The 23599-nt window shown below is 46.8% G+C and overlaps 1 protein-coding gene across 2 annotated transcripts; it reads right to left on the bottom strand.

Annotated features, from left to right (window-relative positions):
* Positions 1 to 343: 343 nt before the first annotated feature.
* ACTG2 (actin gamma 2, smooth muscle) lies at positions 344 to 23599 on the bottom strand. Of its 2 annotated transcripts, none has more exons than XM_026482795.4 (9): positions 23496 to 23599; positions 14603 to 14764; positions 13622 to 13750; positions 8189 to 8299; positions 7856 to 7940; positions 6189 to 6350; positions 5230 to 5421; positions 2898 to 3079; positions 344 to 566 (listed from the first exon to the last, which is right to left on the bottom strand). In XM_026482795.4, the coding sequence occupies exons 2-9, from the start codon at positions 14726 to 14728 to the stop codon at positions 423 to 425; spliced, it is 1131 nt and encodes a 376-aa protein (XP_026338580.1). In that variant the 5' UTR covers positions 14729 to 14764; positions 23496 to 23599; the 3' UTR covers positions 344 to 422. The 2 variants fall into 2 exon arrangements, with proteins under 2 accessions (XP_026338580.1, XP_044248115.1); XM_044392180.3 differs by lacking the exon at positions 23496 to 23599 and adding an exon at positions 21380 to 21467.

The following is a 23599-nucleotide window of genomic DNA, read 5'->3' as shown; positions in this document are numbered from 1 at the left end:
GGGTATTGCCCTTGAGTACAAGGACTTACATCTCTGAAAGCCCTTGTTTCTTAACCTGCCGCCCCCGCCAAGAGTCATCTAGTTCTCATTCTTACTCATGTTCAAGAAAAGGGAAACAAGGTAGTACAATAGGAGTACTAGCTGTAAGCCAGACACACTTGGATTTTAATCTCGGTTCTGTGGTCTTCAGCAAGTTCTTAACTTCTCTGAGCCTCAATTTCCTCATCTGTAATATGGGAATATACGCATCTCACAGGATCATTGTGTGGATGAGAGATAAGGCGTGAAAAGCCCTTAGCACTGGGTAAAAGCCCAGGGTGGAAAAAACCCCCACACAGAGAAGTTAAGGCTTGCAGGTTTTAATGTTTCATGATTGGTAACAGAGCAGTCTCCAGGGGATCCCCAGAGAATCTGTTCTGACTTTAGAAGCACTTCCTGTGGACAATGGAGGGCCCTGCCTCATCATACTCAGGCTTGCTGATCCACATCTGCTGAAAGGTGGAGAGAGAAGCCAGGATGGAGCCTCCAATCCAGACCGAGTACTTCCGCTCTGGGGGAGCAATAATCTGCAAAGAATGAATGTGGTGAATCATGATTAGTGCCCAAGGGAATAGGGAGGTGGTCCAGGAGGTCATTTTATCACAGTGCCTGGCTGCCCCAGAGAAGGACGGCCTCCACGGGCAGAACCAAACGGGGTAGACCTTGTGGTAGACGAGACTGTTGCTCAAATCTTTATTCCCGCCCTCGTCCTCCCCCCATGGGAAGGATGCGCTATTTCACCCTGTGACTCTGGGCCGGGCCCTGTATTTGCTTTGACCGATGGGACGTTAGCAGACATGACACAAACAGGAGCCCGAAATGTGCCTCAGGCACGCAGCTGTGCCTCTGCGCTCTTGATGAGAAGGGCTTCCCTTGAGAAGCTGCTGGCCTTCAGCCTGGACCCCGTCGTGAGAGCCACAGACCTGACCTGAGCTGCGAGAGCGACAGAGCTGCCGGCCCTGCCCGACTTCGACCAGCTGACTCCCAGCTGACCTGCAGATGCGCGCACCGTAAATGCCGATGGTTACGTCCCTGAGATCTCACAGTTGCTCATTCCTTAGCAGTGCTGACCAAACCTCTGTAGGGAAAGGGCTGCAAGCACTCAGACCCTGTCTTGAGCTTCATCTGTCAGTAGCCACTGGTATCTGACAAGTTCTCAAGTTCATAGACGCACGGTGCATCCTTGCCACCGGGAGTCCTGAGCTTAGCCTCTAGAAGTTGGTTGCCTGTCAAACAACTTTGAACTCCACCCACAAGTGGATCCAGAGGGACAGCTACTAAAGGGTCTAAGAAGTCAGGGCCAGAATAAACCGGACACCGAACTGATTGCTTTTGTCTCCTTAGACCCTCTCTCCATCTTTCCTACATGTGGAGATCATGGAATTGCAGAAGAAGAAGGATCTTGAGAAGTTATCTTATTATTCAGTCAGACAAAGGCACTCGGTCACTCTGGACTGATACCTCAAGGCCCAGCACAGCCGTGTTATTGCTGTGCGGCTCTGGTTGTAAGAAGAGTCTGGGCCGTCCTGGGCTGCGGTCCTCTGTCTCAGTGCCACCCCACCCCACCCCCTTCTTCTGTATCCTCAACACTTGTCCCATCTCCCCAGTTGCTCTACACAAATCCTGCTGTCCCGTTTGGTTGGGCTGTTCGTACCTGCATACACACCCTGGGGCTTGGTCTGTCTCCCCCGCCTCAAGCGCCCTTCCCCCTCTTGTCTGATTTACGCTGCCTCTCAGTGATCATGTCTACCGATTAGCTTCTAAACCTGAAGGCTGCCATGTGCTGTGAAACTCAGGGCAGTGGCTCCTAAATCGGGATATGCATCAAAACGCTGGTGTTTATTTATCACTGTGGGTGCTGGGGGCACCCCAGACCCGGCGAGCCAGAGTCTAGGGGTGAGGCAAGGTGTGGTATCCTGACACTTGGTCCTGGTAAAAAGCCCCTGCCTCGGGCCTGGCGCGAGGCCCCCGTGTGGCAGGTCTCAGTAAGCATGGCTGCTCCAGTGGCTCCCGGTGAGAAGGGCCCGCAGGCTCCCACCTGTTTTCCGGTAACCTGCTCTGCTCGCCCATGCTGAGCACCATCTGCCAGGCAGGGGGAAGCCCTGGGGCAGTCTTCCTTTGTGAAAAAGTTTCTTAGAATACACTCCCTCAGATGTAGCCAACTCCCAGAGACCAACTTTATTGTGAGACTTTGTAACTTTCAACCTATTTGTTATCTCTGCTCAATTCCCAACTCCTTTTCTAAACCTGCTAGCAGCAAAGTTCCTAGAAGCCCTCAACAGCTCTGTATGGTTGCTTGGGGCCCAGAGGCTGGGGAGAAGCAGAAGACAAGTGGGCCGCCATTCTCTTGAGGCCTGCGAGGTGAGCTGCCTTGGTGAGCCGCTGCGTGGGGAGGACAACAGATCACAGGCTGTCCAGGAATCAAGTGATGTCCCTGTGAGTTTGAACCAGCAGCCTGCCCCATGCCAAACTTTCTCTCTGGAACTTTCATCCTCCTCTGGGGTAACACCCACATCCCTTTTAAAGTCTAAAGATGCTGTAATATTGCTTCTTTCTTTTCTTCCTATTTCCCTCCTCCTGATTGCACCCTCGACTCCCTCGATATTCTCTTCATCCCCAATTCTTTCACCCCCTTATAGGATGTTATATGATCACATTTGAGATCCCATGATAAACATGTCTCCAGTTCATCAGTGCCCGAGGAACATAATCCCCCGGGATGAAATCTGTCCCGGCCCAGGACACCGTGAGCCCAGGAGACCACCAATCTATGGGCCCGGCAGACTGACTGGGAGCACGTCCCAAGTAGGAGGTCTTCGTCCAAAGAACAGGATGGAGGGAACTGGAGCAGGACTCACCTTGATTTTCATGGTGCTGGGGGCCAGGGCTGTGATCTCCTTCTGCATCCTGTCAGCAATGCCGGGGTACATGGTGGTACCCCCCGAGAGGACATTGTTGGCATATAAGTCCTTGCGGATGTCGATGTCACACTTCATGATGGAATTGTAGGTGGTTTCATGAATCCCAGCAGACTCCATGCCTAGCACAGGTCATAGTGTCAATTAACACCCGTCAGTTCGTAAACACCCACACCTCCAGCTCCTCAAGTGATCCTCTGTTGTTGCAGCTACCTTCCTTCAGCCCTTAATCACCTCCCAAACGGATGACAGGACCAGACCTCTAACTGGCCTTTGGTTCCTCCTGTTCTGATGATCTTTCACATTGATCAGCTGAGGTATATTTCTAAGGGAACACTTTCACTGAGTCATCTTTTTTCAAGCTTTATAGAGTTATAATTCACATATAATAGTCACCCTTTCAAAGTCCAGTAGTTTTTAGTAGATCATGGATTGTGCAACACTGCCCAAATATAATTTTAGCACATTTGTAACTCCCCAAAAAGAAACTCTGTACCCATGAGCAGACACTGCGAAGTTCCCCTTCACCCCTTCCCCAGCCCTAGGTGACCACTAATTTATTTTCTGTCTCTATAGTTTGGCCTGTTCTGGACATTTCAGATCAATGGAATCCTACGATATGTAGCCTTTTGTGTCTGGTGCCTTTCACTTAATGGTATGTTAATGTTCACACTTCACCTAATGTTTTCAAGGTCCATCCATGTCACAGCGTGTGTCGGTGCTTTAATCTCTTTTATTATCAAAAAATATTCCGTTGCCTGGATATACCCATCACGTCATCTTTGACAGCCCCCCCTTATCTACAGGTTACATCTAGCTATGTTAGCCTGGCAACAGAGCCTTCCACAGTGAAAGTCCTGCAGGCCAAACCAGCTCATGCCTTCCTTCCTGGCCTCCCCCACCTCTAGTCTTTTCTCCATGTGACATAATTTCACACTGAGGTTAGAAGAATCTTCCTAAACTACAAACCTGACCTTGCTACACTGCTGCCTAAAAACTTTCAGGGATCTCATTGCTAATGAGATTAACCCTACACTCTTGGTGCGGCCCAGCAACTCTCCCCAGTTTCCCCTGTGTGCAACACACACACACACACACACACACACACTTCTCTCATTGTGTCCCAAGTAGAACATGACCTTTCTCACCTCCATGTCTTTACATGTACCCTTCCATCTGCCTTGTATGCCATTCTCCATCCTGCACTCCTTCCGTTCCCAGATACCATCAAATGATACTCATTCTTCAAGACTCTGTTCAAACGTTTGCCTTCCCTAAGAAGACTTTACTGATTTATTATAGGTTTATATCACTTTGTTCAGCTGCTATGTAATACTACACTATTAACATTTGCTTACAGACCCAACTCTTCCTACACACTCCTCAAGAAAGTAGTTGTCCTTGTACTAAATAGTCTCTTATTTAATCCTTGTTGCAACCCTATCTAGTTGGCACTAATCATTATTTCCACTTTATAGATGAGAAAACTGAGTTTTAAAGAAGGTAACATGTCCAAGGTGATTGCTCTAAAGGGGCAGAGTCATGGGGCGCCTGGGTGGCACAGCGGTTAAGCGTCTGCCTTCGGCTCAGGGCGTGATCCCGGCGTTACGGGATTGAGCCCCACATCAGGCTCCTCCGCTATGAGCCTGCTTCTAGTCCTCTCCCACTCCCCCTGCTTGTGTTCCCTCTCTCGCTGGCGGTCTCTATCTCTGTCGAATAAATAAATAAATAAAATCTTTAAAAAAATAAATAAATAAATAAAGGGGCAGAGTCAGGACCTGAGACCAGGTCTGACCCCAAACCCATCCTTCTCACTCCTGTGGGTTTTGGCCTCAGTGACCTAAATGTTGAGCGATCCAAGAAGTGTTTTGTGTATTAACCTTATTCTTAGTTTTATGTTATATTCCCTATTCTGCTTTTCTTTTATTCTGATTTCCCTATCCTTTTATTTAAAATTAGATTTTATCGGGGTGCCTGGCTGGCTTAGTCGGTAGAGCATGTGACAGTTGATCTTGGGGTTGTGAGTTCGAGCCCCATGTTGGATGTAGAGATTACTTAAATAAATAAAATCTTAAAAATAAATAAATAAAAATTAGATTTTATCCGGTTGTATTGTTGATGTGTTTTTGGCCCTTCCTGGAAAAATATGGGCTATGTATAAACTATAAACAAAGTGTGGGTGACTCCTGGTGTTTCTCCCTCCATCCCTTCCCCACTCCTCCACCTCACCTCCTCCCCTCCCAATTAGCAGGGACAGTGGGCAGCACCTCACCAATGAAAGAAGGCTGGAAGAGGGTCTCGGGGCAGCGGAAGCGCTCGTTGCCAATGGTGATGACCTGCCCATCCGGCAGCTCATAACTCTTCTCCAGGGAGGAAGAGGACGCTGCTGTGGCCATCTCATTCTCAAAGTCCAGGGCCACATAGCACAGTTTCTCCTTGATGTCTCGCACAATTTCTCGCTCGGCTAGAAAGAGTAGAAATGACAGGAAATAGATACTCTGTTCTGTTAGTTTGTCCTATTTTGATCTCCATGAAAACCTCTTCTTCTACTTTGGATTCATTTTTAGGACAAATGTTAATTTTTCTTTCCTCTTCCTAAAGTGCAGGTTCAAAATCTTGATTCCCAGGCAAAACTTGACATGGCTTTTCTCCTTGCTGTCTTTACTCTTCCCTGACAAAGCTACGGGCCTCCCTGAGGGCCTTACAGGACACATTTCCAGTACAGATGTAGGAGGATTTGTTGTGATCTTACAAAATCTAGGAAAGCCCCTGCCTAAAATCCCCTCTAGCCTGGGGTGGGCACTGAGGCATGACAACTTCTCCTTCGAAATTCAGGCCTTATTTATTCCATGTGTCCTCAGAACCATAAATGCCGTTATGTAACAAAATGCATCATCAGATTTTTACTACCATTTAACCCTGTAAAAACCAGCTCAGATCCTGGTGCAGACATAGAGACCGCAGGTCCCTGGGGAAGGCGGGAATGCTGTGCAAGTGCACTCAAGGAGGCCTTGTCCCATCCCGGGAGCATCTTAGTCGGGAATCTTCCTCTATAAATAAGGCCGCCTTGACTATCTGGTCTTGTCCAAAGTCCCAGCCCCAGCCTAGAATCCTCCCCGTCTATCTCAAGAGAGTTTGAGGACAGGGGGCCACAGACTTCGTCAGAGAATGTCTGGTCCTAGATCAGATTTGGTTTGAGCTCAAGTCAGAATCAGGAAAGGGGCTGGATACCTGTGGTCACAAAGGAGTAGCCTCTCTCTGTGAGGATCTTCATGAGGTAGTCAGTGAGGTCACGGCCAGCCAGGTCAAGGCGCATGATGGCATGGGGCAGTGCGTAGCCCTCATAGATGGGGACGTTGTGGGTGACGCCGTCCCCTGAATCCAGCACGATGCCTATGGGGAGAGGGGATAGGACCTATGAAAACTTCTTGTCTTTTATCTTTCTGGGGCCAGTTGCCAAATGGTCTTCAACTACCATATTTTTCTCTAGCAGCTGAAAAAATTCACCCACCATAACGATCATCAATAATAATTTTTGTGTACATCATTTATTCTTCCAAATGAGGCTGTAGCCTTCTGGAAGGCAAGTAAAACATCTTCCCTTCTTGTATTCCTTCAAACACTTTCACAGGACTGCATATTTGTCAATGTGCATCTCAACTGCCCATTCTTTAAGGGAGATGGATAATTTGCACATCCTTCTGGCATTATACTAACACATACGTACATGCATGGAGAATGTTAGATCTGGAAGGGACTACAAAAACCAGCCAATTTGAAAAAAAAATTAACATTCTCTACTGATGAAACTTAATAAACCATGGAGGGAAATGAGCTTTTCAACATGATAACAAATCTCTCTCAATCCAACAGTCATATCATAATTGATGGAGAAACAGTGTAATATTATTATTGCATTATTATTTACTATTGTCCTAGATGTTCTAGCCAATGCAATATGACAGAAAATAGAAATAAGAGGTATTAACAAAAGGAAACAGAATTGTCATTGTTTGTAGATGATGAGGCTGGATACCTCGAAGACCCTAGACAATCAACTGAGACATGATTAGTACTAATACGATGGTTTAGAAAGGGCCAGATGCAAAATAAATATCCAGGGACCAGTTGCTTATACTTGTACAAGGATGCTGATCACCACAGCATATTTTATAATAAAAAATAAAAATTGGAGACAACCATAAAGTCCAGCAGTAGAGAAATGTTAAAACAAGTAAGTTACAGAGCCATCATACATTCCCCATCACTGTCCTTGTCATCAGCAGGGACATTATCTTTCGTGTTTGCCTCCCCCCCCCCCCACTAGACTGTTCGCTCCCTGGTGGCAGGGCTGTCTTGTCTGTCGGTGTGTGCCCATGGCCTGGTGCAGTCTTTGGCACATGGTAGGGAGTAATGGAAAAACATCTGATGAATGAATAAATGAATGAACACATAAGGACTACTTGAATGAATGAATGTTAAACTATGTTCACAGAAGCTGTCAAGTCCCCATTACAAACTGCTTTATCTTGAAGTTCCCTCTGTTTCCCTGAGGACCTTTCTATACCAAGGGCACATACACAGCCACCAACACAGGTTCGTAAGCAGAAACATTCCAGGATTGTTGGAAAGTGTGTGTAAGCTCGGGGACTGACTGCTGTGAGGAAAATGGCCCCTGCTGGATGTACTAGGCCTGCTTTGTTCATATAAATTCTTGCCAGCTCGCTGGGTAGACCTGAATGCATTCCACACGGGCTCCCCTTCTGTAACCCCTATGCAGGATTTTCCCTGGATTTTGGCTGTCCCTTTGATTCTCCTGAGCAGAAACCACTGCAGGAATCCCCCCTTTCCCTTCTGCCCCCTAAAGTCAGGAAGGGATCAGATTATAGGCTGCTCACCTGTTGTTCGGCCAGAAGCATAGAGAGAGAGCACAGCTTGAATGGCAACATACATGGCAGGGACATTGAAGGTCTCAAACATGATCTGAAAGGACAATGCAGATAAAGGATGATCTGGCAGAAATCATAGCACCTCTTGGCTCACAAGATGGTTTGTAAGCTTATTAAGGGAAAGGGCTGTGCCTTTTTACCCCACTCCCACCTTCCACAGTGCCTGGCATAGACTACGCACATAGCGTGTCCGCAAACATTTTTGTTGTACTGATTCGTGAAAGGGAGAAGGGATCCATGCTGTATTCTTGTGCTCACGTTTAAGACTTTCTGGCCTCTTACCTGGGTCATCTTCTCCCTGTTGGCCTTGGGATTTAGGGGGGCCTCTGTCAGAAGGGTGGGGTGTTCCTCAGGTGCTACCCGCAGCTCATTGTAGAAGGAGTGGTGCCAGATCTGGTTGAGACAAAAGTCAAATGAGCCAAGGAGAGTCCCAGAAAATTCCAGTTGGCATGCTTATGATGGGGGAGTATGACACAATGTCCATAGCACCAGCTGGGTTCTGGAGAGGAGTCCTGGGAAGTTCTGCTTGACCTTTAGAGATCATGTTCCTTTTCAACAGGGCCCCAGACAGGACTCAGACCTGGGGCCTATATACTTAACATATTGATTATTTCCCTTTGAACTTCCCCCATCTTTTCTCTTCTTCCGTCTCTCCCCACTTTCTGCCCTGGGGGTCAGGCCAATTGCTTCCCTTAGTATTCCTTGCTTCCTGGCTTCTGGCTACGTTTGGCTGATGGAAGACACCAGCAAGAGGCTGGAGGGTGGGAATAGGGAGAGAGGTCAGGGTGTTTCTCCAAGCAATGGCGTGGCCCTCTGTGAGCCCCGCTCCTGTCCGTCCCCTCTTCCAGCTCTAGTGTCCGGCCCCTCTTCCAGCTCTAGCGATGCTGCCCCACCCCCATCCTTCAGGCTTCTGGATGTCAGACTGTTCCGCTGTTCCTAGTACTTGGGTGCCTTGACATCCCATAACCCTGCTCACACCTCTCCAAGCAGTCCTTTCTTAATTTCAGAACACCTGCTGAGTGTATACTATGTCCTGCTGGGACCCTGACGGGGAAGGTTGAACTGTCGCTGTTCATTACTGACCAGGCTGGGCCTTACAGCAGGGTTTCCCAACCTCAGCACTTTGACATTTTCAGTTGGATAATTCCTCGACGTGGGGGGCTGACCTGTGCGTTCTAGGATGTTTGGCGTTCCTGGCCTCCACCCACTAGACGCCAGGAGCACCTCTCCAGCAACGACAAGCAAAAATGTCTCCAGACGTTGCCAAACACCCCCCGGGAGGCAAAATCGCTCCTGTTGAGAATCACTGCTTTAGAGGAAGTAATTTCTTCCCACTGTGGCCAGTGATCCAAGACGACCCAACAGGAGTTTATTTCAGAGGGATTCAGCAAAGTGGCAGGGACCTAGGGCTCTGATTGCCTCAGAGGTGGGGCAGAGAATCATCTGTTTCCATTGTACCCATATATTTGGGGGCTCCTGGCTTTGGGCTAGGATAGTGCTAACTGTGGTGGGGGCAGATATGAATCAGATTCGGCCCCTTCATCTTGGTTTCAAAGTCTGGAGGGGAGAAAAACACCCAAGAAGAAAACATACAAAGACACATCCACATTTTGAGTAAAAGAAGAGGCAGTTCATTATGTGGGGGACTTGAGTGGGCCCTGCAGGCAGAGGAAGGTGTCCGGCAGCTGCGAAGGGCATCGGAGGCAGAGAAAATGGCGCCAGCAGAGGCCCTGTCTGTGAATGCTTCACAGCAGACGGGAATGGCAATTAGTCTTCATTGGGTGATGTCAGTATTTCTTCATATGTGGGCGCCAGATGCTTTGTACCAGAATCACCTGGGGTGACGGTCATCGGTGCAGGCTATACCCAGACCCACGAGTCAGAATCTTGGACGTTGGGCCCAAACACCTGCACTTCATTCATTTCACTTTTAGAACTTTTATAAAGTACTTTAAAAATTAAAGATATTGATAATTTTAAAATTAGAAAAATATTTTAAAGAGGAGTAAAAATCTCCCACATTTCTATCACCTAGTAATAAATAGTTGACATTTTCACTTTTTCTTCTTACTAATCTTTCACCTTTAAGTATTCTCAAATATATTTCTATCACCATTTATTATTTCATATGCTTGTATTTATTTATTATGCTATTTTTATACTTTTACATTCATTGTTTCCTCCCACTTTTCAGTTAATGTAACATAAATAATTTCCTTTTCCAGGGTGCCTGGGTGGCTCAGTGGGTTAAGTGTCTGCCTTCGGCTCAGGTCATGATCCCAGGGTCCTGGGATCTAGTCCTGGGCTCCCTGCTCAGTGGGGAGTCTGCTTCTCTCTCTTCCTCTCCCCCTCACCCCTGCTCGTGCTCTCTCACTAGCTCTCTCAAATAAATAAAATCTTTAAAAAATTTTCCTTTTCCATAGTAAATATTTATGTTTAATAAATTGAACATTTATTTTTAATGCCTACACAACATTTCATCATATACCATCATGTATTTAATCATATTACTATTCATAGTATCTTCGATTTTTTTTAATAGATAATCCTGTCATAGTTATCTTTGTGCATGTTATATTTTCTTTTTTCTATTCAGGACGTTTCCAAAGAAAAGAATTTTTAAAGTGGAATTACTAGGCTAAAGAGCATGGCGATTGGAAGACTTCCTGATTTCCATTATCGACAAAGAGGTTAAATTACTCTTTACTCCAGAATAAGAAAGCCCGTTTTACCTGTACCTGCATTCAGGGCTCTCACTCTTAATATACAAAATAATTTGATAGGGAAACATTGTTTTACTTTGAAAATTTACGTTTCTTGCAAATGAGCTTAAGTTTTTTCAGATTTGCAACTTCTTATAATTTCTGTTTGGCAAATTATCCGATCATATCCTTTGTTTATTTGTCTGGTGAAGACTTTGCATTTTTTTTTTTTTTAAAGATTTTATTTATTTGACAGAGAGAAACAGCCAGCGAGAGACGGAACACAAGCAGGGGGAGTGGGAGAGGAAGAAGCAGGCTCACAGCAGAAGAGCCTGATGTGGGGCTCGATCCCAGATCGCCGGGATCACGCCCTGAGCCGAAGGCAGACGCCTAACCACTGTGCCACCCAGGCGCCCCTGCATTTTTAATGATCAATTTACACTAGCTGTTTACGTTAACCTTCATTGCACCTGCGAATTTTTTTTGCAATTTGTTTTTTGTCTTTTAAATTTGGATATTTTTTCCAAATACTAGAAGTTATGATTTTTAAGAAATCACATTTGTCATCTTTTCCTCTAAGACTTCTTTCACCAGAAATTTGATGAATGCTCATGCTTACTATATTGCATTTTTTTTACCATTTGAATTTTTATATTTAACTTTTATATTCAATCGATATGGGTTTGGTGAAATAGTATGAGGTAAAGGCAATGAAGACTCCCCAACCCTAAAATAACTCATCAGTTGTCCTGGAATAATTCACTGAATAATCCTTTTCTCCCTTTGGTGTTCAAAGTTTATCATGTATTTCCTCTTTACTTTTGTGCTGGTGGCAAACTGTTTTAATTTTTATAACTATACTATATTTTAATATGTGGGTACGGCAAGTCTCCTTTCATAGTTTTTCTCACTCGTTTTGCTCTCATAAATTTTGCCTTATTTATTTCTCCAGACATGCCTTATGATTATTTTGCAGAATTAAAAATTGTGATTTTTTAAAATTCAAACTCATAGAAGCAGAAAATAGGATGGTATTTACCAAGATCTGGGGGAAGGGGAGATAGGGAGATATTGGTCGAGGGGTACAAAGTCTCAGTTACGCAGGATGAATATATTCTGGCGATTTAATGTATAGCATGGTGTATTTGAAATTTGCTAAGAGGGCAAATCTTAAGTGTTCTCAGTACAAGAAAAAAGTAACTATGTGAGGTGATAGGTACATTAATGAGCTTGAATGTTGTGACTCTTACACATATAAATGTATATCAAGTCATTAGGTCAAACCTTAGATACATAAAATTTTAAAAACTGTGAGGTATTTTTACTGGAATGGCAATGAGCCTATAAATTAATTTGGGAAGATTTGACAGCTTTCATCTATTGTGCTTTTCTTTAAAGCACGTAGTATACATAACTATATACATGTATATTTTTTAGAGAGAGTATACATAAATATATATATGGGGAGAGAGAGACATTGGAGCCCCAGGTGGGGCTCGATCTCATGACCCTGAGATCCTGACCTGAGATCCTGACCTGAGTAGAGATCAAGAGTGAGAGGCTTAACCACCCGAGCCACCCAGGTGCTGCGGGCACATAATATATTTTTAGGAATTTCTTTAAAGAATTCACACATGCGGCACCTGGGTGGCCCAGTCCAGGTGTCTGCCTTCGGCTCTAGTCATGATCTCAGGGTCCTGGTATAGAGCCCCACGTCTGGCTCTCTGTATGCTGGTGGGGTGGGTGGTCTGCTTCTCCCTTTAACCCTCCCCCAGCTCATGCTCTCTCTCTAATAAATAAATAAAATATATTTTAAAAAATAAAGAGGTCACACATTGTTACTACTTTGCTAAAATATATACTAAAATATTTTGTCTATTATGTTTTTGAATTAGATACTGTTAGAGCCATACGAATAATATATGCTATTTATTGAGCATGTAGTATGTTGCGTGCCTTGGAATTATACTGGGTACCTAATTCAATTTCCAAAGCAACCTGATGGAAAAGTATTTTTATCTGCACAAATGAGGAAACTGAGGCTCAGAAGGAAGGACTCACTCCCAGATCTCCCTGCCACTGTCTCCGGGGTCTGTGCTCTTAGCCACTCCATAGTGTGAAACGAAAGCTATGGTGGTGTGTCTATTTATCTCACACCCGGAGTGACTGAATCTGGGATTTAGAGAAAAGCAGGGTGCATTACAGATTTCACAGCAACATTCTTTTTTTCTGGTCTCAGTCTGTTCGATAAGCACTCTATTACACTTCAAAAGGCACTCCTTGCAGAAACAAGGATTCTCAGACAAATGTCAGCAGAATTTATCAAAAGAATATTAGAAGGGCTCTATAAGCATTTCACACACATGATTTTGTTGATCACAAACTACTATTTAAAAAATGCCCCCCACCTCTGTATTTTCTTGCACGCGCGCGTGCACACACACCCACCCCCCCCACACACACACACAAGATTCCAGAAACCCCTAGAGAGTCCTACTTGGAATTTTCATTAGAGAATCAGCATAAGAAGCTGGCATCAGTGCACCTACCTGAGGTCACGACAGGGCAAATGAAAGGGAGAGAAGCCGTTCGCGCCTGCAGAGGCGGCGGTGGCATCGAGCCCTTCGCTGGCGGGAGCTGCCTGAGAGGATGAAGCTGGGCATTGGGTGGGACAGGCCCTCTGATGCCAGGCAGGGAGTTAGGGACCTACTGTCAGTTAATGAGGAGCTACTGAAGATTCCCAAGGAGGCGAGTGACATGATCTGTTTTCAGAAAGACAAGCTTTGTGGCAGTATAGAGAATTCACTGGATGGTGAGGCAGGAGACAAAAAAATCAGGAAGCCATTGCAACCGTCCAGTGAGAGCTGTTGGCCCCACGGAGAGTAGCCACGCAGATGGACAGGAAAGAAAGAAGGACATGAGAAACATTTTGGAGGCAGCTGGCAGGGCAGAGGCCCGGGGAAGATGAGGGTCATGAGGATGCGTTATTCTACTACAGGGGTTCCGCTGATACCTTCTCCATGTCGTCCCAGTTGGTGATGATGCCGTGCTCAATGGGGTACTTGAGAGTTAGGATCCCTCGCTTGCTCTGAGCCTCATCCCCGACGTAGCTGTCTTTCTGGCCCATTCCCACCATGACACCCTGCAATGCAAAAGACAAGGAAGGAGAAGTGAGTTGGCTGATGGCTCCACTAGGGGGATCCAGGAATTGGAGGGTCTCTGAAGAAGGATACAGATAGGACAGATATCCATCTTCCCCGAAGACAGGACACAGAGACAAGGGTGAGGCAGACACCCATGACTGTGGGGGCAGCGGGGAGAGATGGTGGGGACTTTCCTGTGGGCTCGGCTCTCTTTTCTCTCCGACATCATTTTCTGAGGGAGCAGGGCCTTTCATACACTTCTTCCCTTACTTCACACACACAGCACTCGTGCTTGTCCTCCTCAAATACCCTCTGCTTGCATTTTTATGTCTCCCAATCTTGGCTCTTGTTCTCCAGCCCATATGCAGAGATCCTCATCCTCAGGTATCCCTTTCTACAAAGCCTCTCCTTCCCCGGTCCTCCCACTCAGATTTAATCTCTCCCTCCTTTGCGCTCCCCCTGGTGAAGTCTTTTGTCACTATCCTAGCCCATGATCTCAAGTTAGCTCACAGAGTATACATTTCTTAAATGCAAGGGTCTTGTTTACTTGCATGTATTTTTTAAAAAGTTTCTTCCAACCTAGCAATCCCACAGACTTAAGCCAGACATACTACCATCCCTGCATGCCTGGAGCGTGTGGGGTTTGGTCCTGGATGTTGCTGTTTCAAAGGTCTTGCTGTTAATCAGAAGACAGTCTCGCACCTCCAACACACACACACTCATACAACTCACACGCACACAAATACATGCACACACACACACACTCACACACACACAGAGCTCAGTCCAGTGTCCACTATGCGGCACTTTCTCCTAGTGGCTGAAAGCCTCGGGTCCAGATGAGCACATACCTGGTGGCGAGGGCGGCCCACGATAGAGGGGAAGACAGCCCGAGGGGCATCATCTCCTGCGAAGCCAGCCTTGCACAGGCCAGAGCCATTGTCACACACGAGCGCGGTGGTCTCCTCTTCACACATGGTGAGTGTGGCCAAGTGAACCAGGGGCTGGAGCACCTTGGGAGCAGGGGGAGGAGAGAAGTAGTCAGCCACTTGTCAAAATCATGTTGGAGACAGGATTCTTGGTTTGGGAGCTGGAGTTCACCTCCAGCCAGGACCCAGTTCCACGAGGAACAGGCATGGACCGGGATTCCCGCTCCCTGGCAGGTGAATTTCTTCCCTCTACCCTGTTGTCATGGGCTGAATTGTGTTCCCCACACTCTGCTCCCCAAATTCGTATTTTGACGTCTTAACCCCCAGTATGTCAGAGTGTGACTGTATTTGGTGATAGGGTCTTTAGAGAGGTAATTAAGGTAAAATGAAGTCATTCATCTAACATGACTGGTGTTCAATATGACTAATCTAATAGGATGGATATCTTTATAGGATCAGGAAATTAGGACACAGACACGGACAGAGGGAGACCATGTGAAAACACAGCAAGAGGGCAGCCGTCTTCAGGCCAAGGAGAGGCCTCAGAGGAAAGCAACCCTGCTAACACCTTGAACTTGAACTTCTAACCTCCAGAACTGTGAAAAAATAAATGTGTGTTGTTTAAGGCACCCATTCTATGGTCCTTTGTTATGGCAGTCCTAGCAAACGAATCTACCTGTCTCTTAAGGGCCTGAAATGGCTATGAAGCTTGAATCCAACAGAGAGAATCTCTAAAGATATGAGATTTAGGAAAGGAGTTGAAAAAATCTGCAATATATGTAACGAAGGATTATTTACAATATAAGTGAACACTTACAAATCAATAAGAAAGAAGTAAACAAGCTCAAAAGAAAAACAAGGGGTATGAACAGCTAATTGACAGAAAAGGAAACAGAAATACCCCACAACTCTATGACAAGATGATTAGCCTCACTAGTCATCAGGGAAGTACAAGTGAAATAAGACCATTTTCACCCACCGTAGTGTTAAGATTCAATAGGTGTTGGCAAAGGTGAGAGAAACTGGCACTCTGACTCCAAAAACACACAAACTTACACTTTGGAACTATTCAAAGGTCCAAATTATGGGATTCTGCACTTAAGTCAAAAGAAGAGCCAGGCCGATCCATAGGGATTAAGGTGGACAGGTTTCTAAACCCCTCTACTGAGTGAGCAAAACAAGTTGCAGAGTAGAATGCATAACAGAAAACAATTTGTGTGAGTTCTTTTTATTTTTTTTTAAAGATTGTATTTATTTTATTTATTTGTCAGAGAGAGAGAGAGCACAAGCTGCGGGTGGGGAGCGACAGATAGAGGGAGAGGCAGGCTCCCCATTGAGCAGGGAACTCGACCCTGGGATCCTGACCTGAGCCGAAGGCAGACACTTAACCCACTGAGCCACCCAGACACCTCTACGTTGAGTTCTTTTTAAAGCACGAAATAATATTGTGTATTTTTCCTCATTTTCTTTTTGTGGACACAAACTCATAGCAAAAAGTTCTGAAAAAGAAAGTCTCCGACTGATCACCCTGATTACCTCTGGAGGAGGCAGGGGCCTGGGAGGGGAGGTGCTGGGTTATGACTGTGAGGTTTTTCATATTTTTCCAAGGACACTGTATTCATATATAGTTTATAATAAAAATCAACATTATATGTCATTAAGGGATAAATGATGCAGAAGTTACAGGGGAAATGTTCAATCTTAAGGGTAGAAGCACCTTGGGGAGAGGAGAGAGGATTCTGGGAAGCACCGCCCCTGCCTCTCCCCACGGAGAAAACAGAAGCCTCCTAGCCTGGGGAGCACCCCCGGGGGAGGGTAGGGGGTGGGAAAGGTGCTGGCTGAGGGCTCAGGGAGGCCAACTTTCAGCAATCTAGAGAAAGAAGGTGGGGGCTGCTGAGGAGGAAGGCATGTGGAAGCTTCCTTCAGAATATTAGACCACAGGTGGGAAGGAGACAAGTACTACAGAGACCTATGACCCTGGCCCCTCCATGGCCTCACGTTGAAGGTGGACAAAGCGAAGAGGAGACAGAGCCACAGGCTTGTGAATACGAGGTCAGAAAAGCTAAGTTGAGGCTGAGCAGAAGCTTCGTAACACAACTTTAAGGCTAAAAGGGAGCGCTCCCTGTTATGTTCAAAGCAGATTGTACACTAGGGAAGAGGCCGCTGTGATTCCTGAATCCAGCTCTGCCTCTGTCCCTGTTGATGCCCCATGGCCATGGATCAAGTCCCAGCTCTCTGACTCCGGCCACAGGGCCCCCCAGGGTCTGGCCCAGCCTGTGTCTCCAGGCCCATCTTCCCTCTTGCCCCCTCTTGGCCTTCTCACTCTGCCTATGTGGACTTTCCTTTCCATTCTCTGAACTGTGTCCTCTTCTCTGCCTGCTGAACCTTTAGACGCAGGGTCTGGAGCACCCTCCCCCCACCTGCTTGCCGCTCTAACTCCTATCACCCGCCCTGCCTCTGCACAGACACTGCATTTTCATGAGGCCCCTCTGGCCCACCGGTCTGTCAGCGGCCGCTCTTCTTTGCCCCACAGCACCCGGACTTGGACAAGCAATGTTCAACTCTGCATATCCCGGCTCGTTTGCGGCTCTGCAAAGGCTGGAGCTAGGTCTGTCCTGTTTCCCAGTGATGGGGAACACAATGTTTGGCACAGCGGGCTCTTAAATCGTTGTCATCAAAATGAATGAGTGAATTAATCAATGGATGTGGAGGAGAAGGACTTGCAGAAAAACAGAAACGGAACAAACATTGGTAAGGGGAAATCAAGGTCTGCGATGAGGTGGACATTGAAGGAGAGCACCTTTACCTAGCTGCTTAAAATAATATTGTTGCCGGTCGGAGCAGTTTCTGGACGGCAGAGAAGATCCCTAACTTCCTACCATGTCAAAAGGGTGGAAGATGAAGGGACGTCAGAAGACTGAAGATGGGCAAAGTTTGTTCCAATGTTCAAAAAGGGAAAGAAGGCAGATTTCTAAAACCTCAGATACTCTTGATATGCAAGTTAGGCAAGTTTCCAGGAGGCCCTGTTAAAGAAAGCATTATTAAAGAAGCAGTGGTTTCTATAATCAGTAAGGGTTCACCAAGAACAAATGTTGGCAGAGTGACAGCCTTCCCTTTTCTTCCCAGCACTGCTGCGGGTTGGGAGTGCAGGAGAAGGTGGGAGACATTGAGCTTAACTTGGTCATGGCAGCGGACAAGGTCTCCTGTGGTACCCCTACTGACAAAGCCATGCGCGCCGAACAGTCAGTCAGTGAGGCAGATTTACAGCTGCCTGAGTTACTGCCACTGAAAGGTGTTAATTAATGGGTCAACATCAACCTGGAGGACATGCCTCAGGGCTCCACTCTTGGTCCTTTGTCACACATTTTTATAAATACTTTGGATGAGAATGTGAAGCACAGGCCCATGGAATTTCCAGAGCTGGAAGAGAGTGTAATACTAAATAGGCCGTGTGAAGAAGCAAAACCCAAGCTCTCAAGAAACAGACACAATGAACCGAATCAAATAATAGTAAATTGAATAGGGTAAATACGAGGTTCTGCACGTGAGTCTACATGAGGAAACCGAGATAGCTCTCGCTCAGCCTCTGTGAGCAGAACCTGGGGTCTTGTGGATGGTTAGCAGTACTCTGCTGACCAGGATAAAAGCTAACCCCACCTCTGGCTGGAATACTGTGTCCGGTGCTTGGGGACACCCTTGCTGGCGGAGGTTTGGGGAGGTGGGTTAGCATTCCTGGCTGACGAGTGTCAAACCGTACTATTCTTCAGAAGTGGAACTTGAAAAAACTTATCAAAAGTCTTAAAAATGTGCATATCTTTTGACTGCACAAAGGCACTTCCAGGATCCTATTGATCCTTGGGAAACATTCCTGGGTGAGTGCAGAGATTTGGCTAAGAGCTGGTTTATCACAGCCTAAAATAACCAAAATTAGAAACAATCTCATGTCAAAAGAAGTTGTTGCATAATAAACTGGTTTGTAAACTAACTGCCAGAAACCTCATACAATGGAGAGAGCAGAATATTTAATGCAATGGCAAAGGTGCAAGGTGCATTGCTAGGTGAAACACAGAATATTCCATGTTTCCATTTTTGGTAAAAAACGATTTTTAATTTTGAAAAATGTGGGGCTCTTCACATAGATTATTTAATCCTCATACACACACACACACACACACACACACACACACACACACAAAACCCCAGGGGAAGATATTTTTATTTCTATTTTGCAGATTTGGAAACCCAGTCTCAGAAAAGTGGAAGAACTTGGCCCAAGGTCTCTTCACCAGGAAGAGGCAGGGCCGGCATCAACCAGGACAGGTTCCAAAGCCTGAAGCTTACACCTTCCTCACCACCTTAGTGAAGCGGTCCTAACTTCTCCATGTTTGGTGTTTTTGCTTCTGCCTCTCTGTCTCTCTAGAGCTGTTGGCAGCAAAAGCCCTAAACAAAAGGGTCTGTGTTCATTTCTCTCTCTGAGCCTCTGCACCCCTCCTATGCCAGGGCTAAGTCTGTGTTTTATGTGTATAATCTATGATTTATGTTTATAGCCCCCGAACCTAACTTGGTGTTTAGCACACAGTAGGTGCTCAATAAATGCTGTGTGACAATCCCACCACCTGAGTGGCCCCCTCCCAGACCTGGTCTGCTCTGCCCCTGGGATCCTTGTGTCCGCACAGTCCAGTCTCATGACAGCTCGCTCACACGGACCTGATTTAGAATCACACGGGGACAGTTTCCTTTCTCTTCACAAGCTGCTCAGCAAACAGTTCCGCTTCCCTGTTCTAGCAGGTGGTCCTCCGTGAGGGGAAAACACCCTCAAATGCTAGAAAGTGGCCAAGAGGCAAAGCTGCACCTCCGTGACTGTCTCCCTCGAGGGTCTCCTCAGCATCTCTCTCTGATGTGATTTACAGTTCAAGCCTGCCTGGCTTTTCAATGAACCCTTTTGTCTCCCCCTGAGTTCCCCACACACAGAAAGAGAGTGTCGAACTTTGTTTCCCAAGCAGAGCAGCGGCTGAGACAAACCACAAAGCAACTTAAAGCTGTCAAGTCAACAATGCCGTTCTGCAGCACTTTAGGTGGATTTAAATCTGCTTTTTTGAAGTCAGGACCAAATGAGAAGTGACAGAGGTGAAGGCAGGGGTGGGGCTGCTGGCCTGGAGTGGGGCCTCCATGGGGCCCCACGCTGCCTGGGAAGAAGGCCTTACCGTGGAGCCAGGATCTCCTGGAATGTCTCTGCCACAGGAGAAATTCTAGACCTTCCTCAGCTGCTTGGGGGTAATCTGTGGCTAGGCTCGAGCGTGTCGGCTGAACCAGAGCCAAAGTCACTGTGGTTTCCTGGGGTCACAACCACTTTCTGCTCTGAGAAAGTCAATCAAATTGTTCTGGCTCTTTCCGCACGTACTACATCTGGTCTTCACTGAGGACTTCACAGAGTTACAAACACAGCTCCACCCCCACCCCTCTAGGTGGCCAAAACCCAAAGACATAATGAGTGCAAAGAAATTGTTCACTCGCTCATCTCCCTGGCCTCCCTCAGGCAAATATGAGGGCAGAGATGTTACTCCCCCAATCTGTCACTCTGACGGAGATAAGATTTGACTTCAGAGTTCCCTCCAGCTCCCCTTTCTTTGCCTGTCTCTTCTCTCAGGGCACCCCCTTCCCATGGCCCAGTTCCCTGTCTCCCCCTCTGGACTTCAGTTTCCTATATCCTGGGATGATGGAGCAAATGAAATAATGGAAATGAAACGGAAATACTCTAGAAATTGTAAATCGGGGCTGGCAAACTAACACTGGTTTTTGTGTGCCCCACCAGCTAAGAATGATTTTGATATTTTTTCTTTCTTAATTTTTTATTATTTTTTTAAATAATCTCTATCCCCAATATGGGGCTTGAACTCACGACCCCAAGATCGAGAGTTGTGTGCTCCACTGACTGAGCCAGTCAGGTGCCCCTTGACATTTTTCAATGGTTGCAAAAAAAAAAAAAAGCCAAAGAATAATATTCTGTGGCCCAAGAAAACTACATGAAATTCAAATTTCAATGCCTATAAATAAAGTTTAATTGGAACACAGTCAAACCTTCATGTACATACCGTCTAGCCCTATGATGGCAGCCCTGCGTAGTTGCCACAGAAACCTTTAGACTTGCAGAGCCTAAAATATTTACTATCTGGCCCTCCTCAGAAAAAGTTTGCCAACCCCTCCTGTAAAGGACTGCAAAAATAATGGTCCTTAGGATCTCTCTCACCCTTCTCCATCAGAACTTGCTCGCAGGATGAAGTCTGTCATATTGGAAGGAGCTGAACCATCCACTTCACAATCAATGATTATTGAAGGGATGATTGAATTTATGCCAGTTTCCAAAGACATTTTCATCTCAGTGCAAAGTTTAAGCCCTAAAAGGAAGGCCTCTCAGATGGTGAGACTTCAACAATAGCTGGAGAAATATTTCGGAGGGCTTCAAATGACATTAAGCAGCCGCCTATAATAATCCGCATACACACAGATATTCACGCAATTAGAGAGCTTCGCATAGAGAAAATAATTTAACGAAAAACACTCCTGCGGTAGAAAATTCTAGCAGCAACTCTAATCAACTTTATCTTATCTTGACTTGGTGGATGTACAATTAATTAAATTAAAAATGACTTCTGTTTAGTAGTATTTCTGATCCTCAGGAATCTGGGCCTGCTCTTTTACCTGGGCCTCTCACTCGCTCTCCCGGCTCCGCTCCAGTCCAGGCCCCATCTCCTGAGCTCCAACCCTCAGAACCAGCTGCCTGCGGGGCATCTGCACCCCAGACCCCGCGTCATCTCACTCCACTTCCGGTATTTCGTCCCTCCACACCAGCCTCCACCTGGAATCGAGCTTCAGAGAATCGCACCGCCCACCCTAGAGGCCACGCCCAACACCCGACTCCTCCCACCTCTCTCCCAACCAATCCTCAGGCTCTCTTATTTCTACCTCGGCGCCACCGCAGGGCCATAGCTCAGAACCCCAGCGCACTGCGGTAGCGCTCTCACCGGGCTCCAGGCCACTCTCCTCGTAGCTGCCTGGGCAGTCCCTTCCAAGGCGGATCTCTGGGAGTCACCTTTCTGTGGTCACCCATTGCCTAATCCTTTAGTGTATGAAGTCCTCGTAATCCGGCCCTGCCTGCCCCTCTGACCTTAGCTCTCCCTGCTTCCTACCTTGAAATTTAAATTCAGTGGAATCGAGAGACTTAAACAGTGCAAAGACCATGCTTCCCTGACACCGAGACTAGTCCTACTTCAGGACCCGGCTCAGGTACCGGTTCCTCCAGGAAGCGTTCCCTGATAACTTCTAAGCTGGAGGGCTCCTCCTGGGCTTTTTCTATTTGTTTGTTCATCTTTCCCAGTGATTGCAGAAGCCCCTCTGCTATCCCTGAGGAGCAGGAACAGTGCCTGGCACATAGAAGCACTCAATAACTGTTGGTGGGACGAGCAAAGGGAAGGAGGAAAGAACTCTAGTCTCAAGGTCATGATGTCAAACTGCCCATTTGGTGTCCCAGATCTGTCCCAGACCTGTCCACTGCTCATTGCAATTTCTTCCGTACCCATGCATTTCCTCCAGAGGAAGCTCCGTCTCTTTTCCGCCCTAAGGGCTAACCTCAAAATCTAAACTTGTTCAAATAGTAAAAGCAAGTGCTTAGAGCCTCCCTGTGCAAAGGGTGGTCCCAGACCTGCAGCCTCAGCATTACCTGGGAACTTATTAGCAATGTAAATTATCCAGCCCCACTCCGGCCTACTGAATCAGAATCTGGGGTGGGGAGTAGGACAATCTACGTTTTAACAAGTCCTCCAGGTGATTCTTAGTTTGAGCACTCAGGGCTGGGCCCTGACAGTGTTGAGCTGAGCACCCTGTAAATGTATTATCTCATTTAATCCCCATAACAGCACTGCTGAGTAGATGTTATTACTAGTACTCCCATTTTACAAGTGAGAAAACTGAGGTCACTCAGTAACTCTGGCAGCTGGGCAGTCTGCCTCCAAGGCCTCCACCACAGCACCAAGCTGCCTCAGCCATGAACAGATGTTAGCAGACCCTGGAAACAGCCCCTTGGTCTCATTTCCCTCTTAATTGTGTGTGTGTGTGTGTGTTGGCCTGTGAGCCTTTTGGGCAGCACTTAACTTCTCTAGGCTTCAGTGTCTTCAGAATGAATTAGATGGCTCTCAAATTCGTTCATTTGTTCCTGCCAGTTCAAAAAACTGCTTGATGCCACAGGACACTTGCCCTGCCCCCAGTCCTGAATTTCCACATCCCCCAATGACCCTGGAGCCTTCAGGGATTGAGAAAATTCTCCATTCATCTCAGCCAAGCATGGAGCAGAGGACAGTGAGACCCACAAGGGGACAGAAGAAAATACACTCCTATTCCCAACATAGACATGTCACAGACACTGGGACCATTGTTGGCTTTGATTCAAAAACCCCGCAAAGAAGCTGTTTTCCCCGAAAAGTATCTGCCCCCTATAACAGCCTCTCAGACATTCGGAGTCATGACAAAGGACCTGAGCGTCTTGATCTGCACCGGCCCAGGTGAGCTGGGTGAGTAGAGACCACAGGTGTTATATCCCGCCTGCCACCTGATCAAAGGGCTGTTCAGGAGGCCCCGTGGCCAGAAATGCCTTTTCCTGGAAGGCAGCAGCATGCTTGGAGGCACCGCTGCCCACCGAGTGCCTTCGCGTGTGATCTGGGCCAGCGTCACGGAAGCCAGGCCAATCTGGAGGCGCCTCCCGCACCCAGGGGGCCAGGCAGCCTCAGAAAGGAAGGGCTGGCAGAAGCTGTGTAGTACTCACCGAGTGTACGAGAGGTCCTTCTCCCAGTGACTGAGGGCTGCTGTGTCTTTGGCATAAATACCAGAGCAATATAAAACCCCAGAGGCGGATCTTCTTTAAACAGA

The sequence above is a fragment of the Ursus arctos genome, unplaced genomic scaffold (genome assembly GCF_023065955.2).
Source record: "Ursus arctos isolate Adak ecotype North America unplaced genomic scaffold, UrsArc2.0 scaffold_8, whole genome shotgun sequence".
Taxonomy (NCBI): Eukaryota; Metazoa; Chordata; class Mammalia; order Carnivora; family Ursidae; genus Ursus; species Ursus arctos.
This window is presented reverse-complemented; position numbering and strand designations above follow the sequence as displayed.

Coding starts and splice junctions, on each gene's coding strand:
- ACTG2 (XM_026482795.4), bottom strand. CDS start 14,728: ATGTGTGAAGAGGAGACCACCGCGCTCGTGTGTGACAATGGCTCTGGC. Junction 8,300..13,621: donor ACTGGGACGACATGGAGAAG/GTATCAGCGGAA, acceptor TGTCTCAACCAG/ATCTGGCACCACTCCTTCTA. Junction 5,422..6,188: donor CTACTCCTTTGTGACCACAG/GTATCCAGCCCC, acceptor TACTCTTTCTAG/CCGAGCGAGAAATTGTGCGA.